The 11,726-nt window shown below is 42.1% G+C and overlaps 1 protein-coding gene across 1 annotated transcript; it reads left to right on the top strand.

The window, feature by feature from the left end:
* The first annotated feature begins 7,827 nt into the window (after positions 1–7,827).
* fzd5 (frizzled class receptor 5) lies at positions 7,828–10,005 on the top strand. Its single transcript, XM_069662886.1, has one exon. It carries the CDS (start codon positions 7,903–7,905, stop codon positions 9,514–9,516), a length of 1,614 nt encoding a protein of 537 aa, XP_069518987.1. The 5' UTR covers positions 7,828–7,902; the 3' UTR covers positions 9,517–10,005.
* The last annotated feature ends 1,721 nt before the right edge of the window (positions 10,006–11,726 follow it).

The raw sequence follows: 11,726 nt of genomic DNA, 5'->3' as shown, positions 1-11,726 counted from the left end.
CCCTCTGACATTTAGCGAGCTGCTACACAAAAGCTGGCAGGGCCCCAGTGTTCCCAGTGACCTGGTTGTTCAGAGGCTCCTTTGGCCACGTCAAAGCTTTCAGCAGGTTTGAGCTGAGCAGATTGTTTCTGTGCTTTTGTCACTGTTAAAGGGAACATCCACTGTTTCTTTTTTCTGCTCAAATCTTTGTTAAAAAAAACTTCTTACAAGGATTTAAAGAAATCACTGAATCCAAATTCCCCGAGCTGAATCACAATCTCCTAAAAAATGTTCGACTAGCTGCCAACCAAACCCTGTACAGATTTCTGAGTATTTAAGGAATTCATAAGATCCTAGATTTGTTTGGTCATTAAAGGTTTGACATGCAACATATCAGCAGTAAAATGTCCTGATGTCTTAAGTTATGTACAAACATCTGTCCTTTTATTCAGGGTAGTGCAGCGTTGAATTCATCGCTCGTCTTTCGGGAAAACCCGGAAGAAACCAGATGATTCACGAGTGAGTGATGAAGAACGTCAGTGAACTGTTTATTTTAGCTAATGCTGCTCAATCGATAGCTCAATAAAAGGAAATGACATAATCTGAGTAAACATGACTAAAAGCAACACATGGAAAAGTTAAAAGATAGGGGAAACATTTAGCCTTACAAGCATTTATTCTCTTTACACGACAAAAATCAATTAATCAAATGCTCTCTGTGCTGCAACAGGACTATAAAAAGTCTGTCCGAGCACTGAGCTTGATCCAAATAAATGAAAATGAAGGTTAAGTGAGGAAGCTGGTCGCAAAAAGATGGTAGAGAAATGTAAGCTGTGTCCCAATCCAGCGACTGAAGCCTTCGAAGGCCGTATTTGAAGGCTGATGGCGTCACAGAAGCGCGTCGAAGGCTCCTTCAAATGCGTCCTCCGTTACCCCGGCCGATCGTATCCCAAGATGCATTGCGCGTCAATTCAAACGAGATGGCGGACTTTTAAATGGCCGAGGAATACACTTCAAAATGTAAAAGTTTTTGGTTTCAACTCAATCGAATAGCTAGTGTCACACATGTTTAAGAAAACGAAAGGGCCCGTGAAACAAATTATCTTTACGCAACGTTAGTTATGCTAGCTAGTTAGCCCACTAGCTACCTGTTGCTAGGCGACAGGAGCAGCGTTTGGTGACGCAAGGGTGGAACAGACCCGTCTCATTTCAGTTCGGCTTTTACGGTCTACGCAGGCTACGAAGGGAGCATCCTCCGTGGACCGCCTCCTTCGAAGGCCGCAGCCCGTGGATTGGAACACAGCAGCTAGCGATGATAACGACCTGCTATGCTCCTCTCTCAGCGAGGACACGGTGCACGTTTGGAATCCTTTACAATCTAGCTAACTCTTGCTAGCTCCTCTAAAGTAGCTTCCCCAGCTTTAAGACATGGACCATGATTTCTCCTGAGTCACGACTGATTTTCAACAATGGCTGTTGTTTAACAAAGTGGACAACAACTCCCATGATCCCACGCTCAGTGGACGTCATTAAGCCGTGTCTCTTGTTGTTGTTGTGTTTGCTGCAGAGCTTACATACTGTGCCTTCAATAGTTACATGTTCTCTTCTTTGTATTTCCCTGCATGGCTCCTGCATGTCCGTGTGTTTGGGGGGAGCGGCTTTGACAATTCTCCAGCTGGATTCTTTTCAGATCTATCCTCCTCCAGCTGTTATGTTTCAAAGTTGCCTAACTCGGCTTTAACTGACTGCTTGCTACAAGTGGACGTGACAGAGTACAAAATAATCTCGACACAGCCCAATGAAACGATCACGTTTTTGTTTTTCACTTGTCGATGGGGACGTGTGTTGGTTTATTTTTGCATTTGGATAGGATGGGCACTTAGCATCAAAGAATACAACAAAACTTTAGCAGCAATCTTGTGCAGCAGCATCTGCACAGTATATATATTTACCTGAGGCTGTATGCAGATAAAAATAAAGCTGTGCTACGTTGGAATAAATAGATGAAACAGTTTTAACAGTACTAGCTGAAGTAGGGCCGTCTAGCCCAGCAGCCTAAGTGAATTTATACATTTAAAGTTACTTTACAGTTAAATAGTTAGTCAGATCAATATTGCACTTGTTGGGGGTTATGGATTGAGCTCAGGGGAAGAAGCTGTTTCTCAGTCTGTTTGTGCGAGTAGTTCTGAGCGGTGAACACGGAGTGTCCAGGATGTGATGGGTCCCTCATGATAGTCGGGGCTAGGGATAGACCGATTATCGGCCGGGCCGATATTCGGCATTTTGACGCATATCGGCATCGGCCTTTTATTTATTTTTATTTTTTTAATCCGACGGCCAATAAGAGTTTTTTGCTAATTTTATTTTACTTTGTTTTATTTACTTTATAAAACTTCAGGAAGTTATTTATTTATTTATTTAAATTTTCAGTTAACTTTATAAGAGATGCTGCTGACCCTGGGAACTCCCTGCGCTTTTTGTTTGTTTGTTTAATAAACATATGCTTAAAGGCATTTACACAAAGTTAAGTGTTGGAGTTTGTATTATTCAAAGTTTTGACGCCAATATTTTAACTTTTACTGCAAATGAATATCGGCTCCAAATATCGGTTATCGGCCTCCTTGACTACTAATAATCGGTATCGGTATTGGCCCTGAAAAAACCATATCGGTCTATCTCTAGTCGGGGCTCGTTTGTGAAGACGGTCTGTGTTTTGGAAGTCACTGACCAAATCAGCAGCACTAACAAACAAGTAAATCGAAAGTTATTGATGCTTTTTTACATGAAATCTTCAGTTAAAGTATTACGGAAACATACCTGCTGATGGGCTTTAAATCAATAGTCAGAATGGTGCCCTAGTTTCAGGTAAGAACTGAGTGTATTTGGGCAGAGCTGTGGACGCCTACCATCGATGTTAATAGAGCTGCACATCTGTTGTAAAAGCAAAACAAAAACTACAAATAAAAATCATTAATGTCAGATAATTTAACTGCAATTAAACATTTGTTGAGAGAAGTGTGTGTGTGCGAGAGTGTGTGTGCAGCAGGGCAGAGGCTTTGTGCAGACACCTGTATGAGCCGACAGGGAGGAGACAGAAAACCACAGAGGAACAGATGTCGTTTCAAAAAGGCTCCAACATCTCCGGACGGAACCAGACGCTAGTTTAGTTTTTGTGCTGACAAACTGAAGCTTTCAGAGTTCTACGAGCAGCATGTATACATGTAATTCACTCACACTGAGCTGTGCTGTTTAAAGGGGGTTTCTCTAGTTTTAATCCATTCCACTGTCACATGACAACCTGCAGAGACCCAATGAAGCCAGACAAATAAATATTGATGTCTGAACAGAAACGTAACTCTGACAACAAACAGACGTGATGTTTGCTCAGCGTGACAGATCGCCTCACTCAAACAAGCTCCAAGTCCCTGCACGTTCGTCTTCATGGTTTGTCGACGTAAGTGAGGCTGGGCCGGGCGGGTGAGAAACACAACAGGCACGAACAATTGGAAAACGTATTGGAGTTAACTTTCCATCAGTTGTAACAAGGTGCGTCCAGACTGAGCACGAAGCGAGGTTTACAGGCAGAACACAGCCAGTAGGAAGTCAACAAGTGTAACGGGACGCAGACACAGATGTTGGTCATTTGGCCAAAGACCACGAGAGTTAGAAAAGATTCAAAAAGAGTGAAAACTGTGCAAGAATCCAAAAGCTGATTGACTTTCCTTCAACTTAAGAATCCAGCTAACGGCTAATGCTAGCAGAGTCGGTGAAATTTGATATCCTTTTGAAGACAGCCTTAAAAGGGTTTGACGTGTCTACAGCACGTGTTAGAGAGGACAGCTACATATGTTAAAAAAGTTGTGTAAAGTCTAATAATTGCCTCGAGTGATGTCATTGAGTCAAAAAAAGAAAGGTTAAAGTAATAAACTTGAAGATTGTCAGTGTGTTAAGTCTCTATCTATTGAATGAGGTAACACAATGGTGATTGAGCCTATGGCCCACTGATGAAAGCCTTTGCATTTGCAGTGTTACAGACTGGGTGTCCGCCCAGTTAGTGACGCGTTTTCCATCACCCAGCAGTGGTTGGTCTGCCAGAGAGGGTAGGCGGAGCTAAGCGGCTGCTTTTCCGCTCTCTGCAAGTGTTGTGAGTAAACAGTAATCTACTATGGCTGAACAAACAAAGAAAAGATGGATGACTACAGATACAACTTCAACAAGAAGTGAAAATCCAAAGAAAAAGAAACAAACTCGACGCTCAGATGAAGCAAACAGTCTGAAAAGGAAAGCGACCGTCAGCGAGGAAAATCAACAACTGGAGCCAACCGTGGACGTCACACATGCAGCACTGTCTGGACAAAAGTGTGCTCCTGCAATTACTGTTTATCGCCAAAGGTGCCGCCAAAGAGAACCAAACTGAGATCTTCGAGATTACAACTTTAAGAAGAGAAATGCGAGGCAGCTAACGGCTAATGCTAGTGGAGTTGGTGAATTTCGATATCCTTTTGAAGACGACCTTAAAAGGATTTGACATTTCAAATTGTGTCTACAGTGAGAGAGTACTGCTGCGTATATTAAAAAGTGATGTCACTTGAGTCAAAGGAAAGACGAACACACAGCACACCTAAATCTCCAACTTAGCTGTCGGTGGCTGGGTTGCATTGTGGGTAATGTAGGCAGCAGATTGTGGTGGTATTTTTTGCCCTTAATCATTTTATTCATACGTTTAGTGGTAGTTCAATGATTCAAAGAGTTTTTTGCCTTGTGTGTTTGCTGTTGAGCTTCTCTCTTTGTGAGGACCAGTTGGAGATTTTAGACTTTAAGTATGAGGCCGTTTTTGAGACTTTAGAGGACTTTTTACTGCTCTTCAAATGGCTGTCGGGGGGCTAGGATTAGTTCTTAGGGTGAAGAGGTAACAGAGCAGGTAATTCATTATGTCAGTGAGGGCCCTCACAGGTGTAGAGGTACAAACGTGTGTGTGTGCATCTCTGTGGTTACCTGATCAGCAAAGGATGCAGGTCACGTCTCCTCGTGTTCTCGCTTAAGCCTTAGTCAAACAGGGCTGGCACCTGGGAAAATCACCACGAGCAATCACATGAGTCTGAGTGTGTGCGTGTGTGTGTGTGTGTGTGTGTGTGTGTGTGTACACACTAGAGATTGATGCCGTCCAGGCTTTACACACAAACTCCTCCCTCTCCATTTGCTTTCATTTATCAGAGTAACCTGAGAGAAGGTAAATCAGATGCAGAGAGACTCGTCTCGGCCGATATGTTGAGCACACACACACAAACACACACAAACACACCCTGTGAGACCTTTGTCCCCAAGAAAGCGTTGTGACCTTTGTCCCATGAGGGACGCTGTGTGTTCGTGTGTTTTCTGTGTAGAAGGAGAGAAAGCAAAGTCATATGAATCACGTTATTCAGTTGTTTTTACACTTTAGTGCTTTTAGTCTGAACCCATCTCAGCTGCTGCTCGATTGGTCTCCACACAACCAAACGTTTGGTGAACAGGACCGGATTACTGACTGAAGTGTGTTCAGTATCTGAGCACTTAAACTCTCTGATTCATCACCGTGGTCATTTATTTAATCAAATAGTTCCTGATTTAAATCTGAACGTTTGCTCACTTTAGACTTTATTTCATTTACAGCAGTTCTTCTGCAGCTGCTTGTGTTTAGATGTATAACATGATATATACTATATATTTGATATTTTACATGTTAAATTGATTAATTTATGTATTGCTGACACTTCTGTACTCATGTCTCTCTAAAAATATGCAATCTCGAGATCAATGGGACTTAAGCGATTAATACGAAATATGAAATAAGTAGAGACCTTGGAAAGTTTTCTAACGTGTTTCAAGGTTGATTTAAATTTGTTACTGAAAGATGAAAGTTTTAAGTTTTTTTTAACCTTTTTTAAATGTTTATATTTTATTTTTTAAATTCAGGTTGCCTTAAAGGACATTGGGATTCAACCAGAGGTGGATTAATGATAACCAGATGCAAAAAAAACGTGTGTGTGTGTGTGTGTGTGTGTGTGTGTGTGGTCGGGGTGCCAGTGTGTGGAAAGACCTCATCCATCATCTGATACCTTCAAGCGCTCCTGGTAAACTCCGACCTCCTAATGCAGGAAGTCATAAATACGGCTCTCTGATGCGTTCAGGTGCTGTCAGCGGGAGGCGATCACAAGTGAAAATCAGGATTAAATGAGCTGCAGAATAAAAGTGAAAAAAAGAAAATAAGTTCAGATATAAATATTTCAACATGTTTGGAGTCTTCTAACCTGAAGTGTGTTTATAAACGATACAATCTGGATTATATAGAGTTTATATAGAGTTTTAAGATATATAAGTTTTAAAAAACTACATACAAAACATGACTTAAAGCACAATTGTTATTTAGCAGCATAATGTACTCAGTCAACCTGTATGATATGGGCTATTAGTAGAATATTTGTGATGCATTGAAATGCAAGTAGCATTTTAATTCATAAGATGTTTAAGGTGGATTTCATTTAGTGAACAATAATCTGAAATTAAATCTCGATTTATCAATAATAAAAAAATTTGTTTCGTGTTTTAATTTTGCTGTCTAAAAACTGCTTAAATTTTGTTCAGGTGGTTTTATTTTTCTGATTTATTTTATGGTATTTAAGTCATGTTTTTTCTTTGCCTTATATTAAAGACAAATACATTTGACACAGGCTACCTGTAGTTAATTATGAGAACCCAATAATTCACAATTAAACAGTAGAAAAACATTGGTCAGATATTAATAATGTCCCATCTTTTATATCGGATATATTTATTTGTTCACGTTTAGATTGTATCCTTACATATCAAATAATGTATCCCATAAAAATGTATTTACAGAGATTCACCTATTTTTATTTACCGAGATTTTCGTATTCACACTCACTCGTTTGGGAGGGTATCTTCTCTGTGCACCCATCTTGACATTTCCGACCGCCCCTGAACGCGGCAGTCCCTGTGTGTGATGAGGAGGTGCTGCAGCTTCAGACGGACTTTATTCCGTCCTGAGGCTCAGTGAAGGTTACAGCCGCGCGCTGATGTGATAACAGGGAACAACTTTATACCCTAAAGGATTATTACTGTTTTATTTTTTCCCGCAGAAGAGGCAGAGAAGACGCCTCTGAAACTTTATAAGAAAAAGGTTGCACGTGTCTTAAAGGTGTTTTTTTTGTAATGCAGCCTAACTGAAGGAATAAACACCCGAGAGGAGACTTCAGGTGGATTTTACATATCGGGATCATCGCCCTGAAACGGGACACTGTTATTCCCTTTGACCATTTAAAGTGTGGTTTTTGTTTCCTTACAACTTTCTGCGCAACTTTTTCTCCTTTTTTCATCGATCTTGTGTCTCATGGTGCGACTCTTTCTGGCATTGGCGACCTTTTGGGGACACGCAGAGCTGGTAAAAATGGTACAGGGTCGTTAAATTTATTGGAACGTGACCACCGGAGATTAACTTTCTCTGTAATGATTGCTCGAGTTCGGTTGAATGATTGACAGCAGAGGCTCGACCTGTTGCTCTGTGGACCTTTGTGGACCGACTGGATTTACCAACAGGAGTTTAATCTGTTTTGTTTGAATCATAAAGAGACTGAAAGTGGCTTTTACTTTTTGGGCAGAATGAAACTCCGGTCCTGATCCGTCACGTTTCTGAAATGAACTCTAATTAAAGACGCAGCTGTCCCTTCCAACGCTACTTTTCGTATTTTAATGACTGTAAATCCATATTTTTCATAAGTGATATTTATGGCTTCCACGGTGAACCACGCGCCGTGCAGCTCGGTGTTCCCGCGGCTCCTTGTGCTGCTGCTGCTGCTGCTGTTCCGGTGTCCTGATCTCACTTCAGGAGCCTCCAAGGATCTGGTGTGTGAGCCCATAACTGTGCCCATGTGCAGGGGCATCGGCTACAACCTGACCTACATGCCCAATCAGTTCAACCACGACACTCAGGAGGAGGTGGGGCTGGAGGTTCACCAGTTCTGGCCTCTGGTCCGGATCCGATGCTCCCCAGACCTGCTCTTCTTCCTGTGCAGCATGTACACCCCCATCTGCCTGCCAGACTACCGCAAGCCACTGCCGCCCTGCCGCTCCGTGTGTGAACGGGCCAAAAGAGGCTGCTCACCTCTGATGAGTCAGTACGGCTTTGAGTGGCCTGAGAGGATGAGCTGCGAACAGCTGCCTCAGCAGGGCGACGACGTTCTCTGCATGGACCAGAACAGCAGCGAGACCACCACCCTGGCTCCACTATTCCCCAAGCCCACCCCAAAAGGCCGAACCAGACCTCCCAGTCCGCCTCAATGTGACAGGGAGTGCCGCTGTCGAGACCCCCTTGTCCCCATCAAGAGGGAGTCGCACACTCTGTATGGCCAGATCCAAACCGGCCCCCTTCCAAACTGCGCCCAGCCCTGCCACCAGGCGTACTTCTCAGCTGACGAACGCGCCTTCACCAGCTTCTGGATCGGACTCTGGTCTGTACTGTGCTTCATCTCCACCCTGACCACCGTTGCCACCTTCCTCATCGACATGGAACGATTCCAGTACCCTGAGAGGCCCATCATCTTCCTGGCTGCCTGCTACCTCTTCGTCTCTTTGGGATACATCATCCGCCTGGTGGCCGGTCATGAGAGAGTGGCGTGTGGTGCCAGCAGCAGCGTTGGAGGCGACCAACTGCACATCCTCTACGACACTACCGGCCCTGCGCTCTGCACCCTCGTCTTCTTGTTGGTGTACTTCTTCGGTATGGCCAGCTCCATCTGGTGGGTGGTGCTGTCCTTCGCCTGGTTCCTGGCTGCAGGGATGAAGTGGGGCAGTGAAGCCATCGCAGGATACTCTCAGTACTTCCACCTTGCTGCCTGGCTCATCCCAAGCGTCAAGACCATTGTGGTCCTGGCTCTCAGCTCTGTGGACGGGGACCCTGTGGCTGGAATTTGCTATGTGGGGAACCAGAGTCTGGAGAATCTGAGAGGATTCGTTCTCGCACCTCTTGTGGTTTACCTCTTCACCGGCTCACTTTTCTTACTCGCTGGATTTGTGTCGCTTTTCCGCATCAGGAGCATCATCAAGCAAGGTGGCACCAAGACGGACAAACTTGAGCGCTTGATGATCCGCATTGGCCTCTTTACGGTTCTGTACACCGTTCCTGCTACCATCGTGGTGGCCTGCCTGGTCTACGAGCAGCACTACCGGCCCGGTTGGGAGCGAGCCTTGGCCTGCACCTGCCTTTCAGAACGCCAGCGCTTGGGCATAGGCCCGGACTACGCTGTCTTCATGCTCAAATACTTCATGTGCTTAGTGGTGGGCATCACATCAGGGGTCTGGATTTGGTCAGGGAAAACCCTGGACTCTTGGAGGAGATTTGTGGGTCGATGCTGCCCCTGCTGGCCGCAGAAAACCACTGCTCCACCCTCCATGTACAGTGAGGTCAGTACTGCTTTAACTGGACATACTGGAACTGGGCTGACATCAGGGATGTACCATAAAGCTGCTCCATCCCATATATGAACTGAATGGCAAAGGGATTGTTAAATAGGACTGATAAAGTCAGTACAGAAACCTCTTTGGACCCTCAGTAATAAACTAAAGTGTCTAAACATCCAGAGTGCGAGTACGGACAACAATCTGCAGGACCATGTGCTCATATGTTGCTCTAAATTTTTTTAAAAGTAGACGATCGTGAGGATATGAAGAACAATGCACCAAAAGATAGAGCCTAAAAGGGAAAAAATTAACAAACTGGGAATTTAAAGTTGAATATTTATATAAGAGTCTGACCAACAATTAAAGCAGATATTCTGAGGAGTAGTGCTGAAACATTTGATCGAACACCTACTGGGACCACCATCTTCGCAATGGAATCATACATGCTTCTTCATGTCTGCCTTTTCTCGGCATTGAGAGAGAGAGAAATATATTTATTGATGTATATATTGTACATATCTGTTGTAAAAAATAAATTAGGTGTATAGTGTAATATTTTTAGTTACCAAACAACCAACGTCACTGCCACAACACGAGCGAAGTGTGAGACACAAGAGACAGAAATGTCAGTCTGACTGAATTGTATAAACTTGTACATAAACGTGCTGTTTCATGTCAGTTTCGGAGTGTGGTATCTGCTGTGTTTTGTGAGATCACAAACTGATAAATTGTCTTTGTTTAGGTTTTGTTTGACTAAAAGGATTTTATTTGTAATTATGGGTACAGTTGTGACCTCTGTTGTCAGGTTAGAATCAGAATGAAAACCAGTAGGTGTGTTTTTTTTAAGAGTGAACTGGTTTTGTCCGTTTAGAATAAAAGTGACAGATTTTTACCCCCACCTGCTGGCTCACAGTGGTACTGCACGCTTTATGTTCTCCACATCAGAGACATGGAGCCCTTTCAAATCCTCATTAGACCACAGAGCCTCAGTGGAATAAGATTTTGTGTGTTATCAATCTAAAAACAAAAAAGGTACAAACTACAAACACAATCTACAACATTTATTGTTCTATTCTTTAAAAATGTTCATGATTTCTGTTTTGATAATTCTGCTGTATCGACTCATGGACCCCCGAAAGACTCTTGATCTTGCATTGAGAACCACTGGTCTGTTTTTCAGTAATGTCATGCCATGGTGTCTAGGTCTCACGTGCAGATTTAAGAGTCATAAATTGATATCTATCAACAAGAATATCAATAAAAATTGATTTAATATAAATGGTGTCAGCTTGTAAAAAAGATTTTAAGAATAGAAAACAACTTTATTAATCCCGAAGGAAATTCTTGTGCCAGGTTGCTCCAAAGTTACAGTACAAAAAAGGTGACATACACAATAACTCAAATATAGTTTAATGCACAATATAACGTGTATAAAAGTTAAATGCTGAGAGACGCCTAGTACAATAAGACCAAATAAAGCTTAGAAAAAGTAATGTCGTATTTACTGTGAAAATAAGAAGTAATAAAAACATTATTGCACAAGATAAAGTGAGACATTTAAATGAGATAAAAATGTTATAGCACATGGTAACTAAAAAAAAAGTTATATTGCACAGGATAGTGAAGGTTCAGTCATTTTTTAAAGCTTTTCTTTGATAAATACTGCCAAATTAGTCTCTTACAGTATGTATCTTATATCTGTGAAATGAATTTAGTGTTGGACTGTTGGTCAGAGAAAACCGCTGATTTATTGATGATGAAAACATTAGTTATTGTGTAACAGAGGAGACAGTAAAACATGTAATTGTCATAGTTTTCTAAACGATCTGACTTCAGTTTTAGCAACCAGGTTCAATTACTCGTTGTCAGCTGGAAACAGAGCTGAAACATTTCGTCTAGAAATTCAAAGATTAATAAAAGCTGATAACTTAGAACATTAAATATAATATTTTAGAGGTTGATTATTAATAATAACTTTCAAAAATCCACTTGCAACATAATTTTTTTTTTTTTTTACAATTTGCAGATTTGGAAGGTCTTGCTTTGGATCACGTAACGATATTCAACAGTTTTTACAGAGCACAATCTTATCAGCAGAGATCTGAGGTCTAATGAGGATCATCTGAACTATTTGTTTCCCTTAATTTAACGTGAATCTGACAGAAGCAAAGAACAAAAGGAAACTCACATGTTTCAGTTTGTAATAAATGTCCAAGACTTGGTGAAATGAAGCACATTTAAGCGCATTGTTTTCTGGTTTCTCCTCCCTGCTGTGATGTTTTCATTCAGTGTTG

Source organism: Semicossyphus pulcher, unplaced genomic scaffold (assembly GCF_022749685.1).
Source record: "Semicossyphus pulcher isolate SPU_LCO1_2020_fin unplaced genomic scaffold, fSemPul1.0.p SCAF_15, whole genome shotgun sequence".
NCBI classification, from domain to species: domain Eukaryota; kingdom Metazoa; phylum Chordata; class Actinopteri; order Labriformes; family Labridae; genus Semicossyphus; species Semicossyphus pulcher.
The sequence above is the reverse complement of the archived record's forward strand: the minus strand, read 5'-3'. Positions and strand labels throughout refer to the sequence as shown.

Excerpts from the sequence above, each read along its gene's own strand:
- fzd5 (XM_069662886.1), top strand. The coding sequence starts at position 7,903 with ATGTGCAGGGGCATCGGCTACAACCTGACCTACATGCCCAATCAGTTC.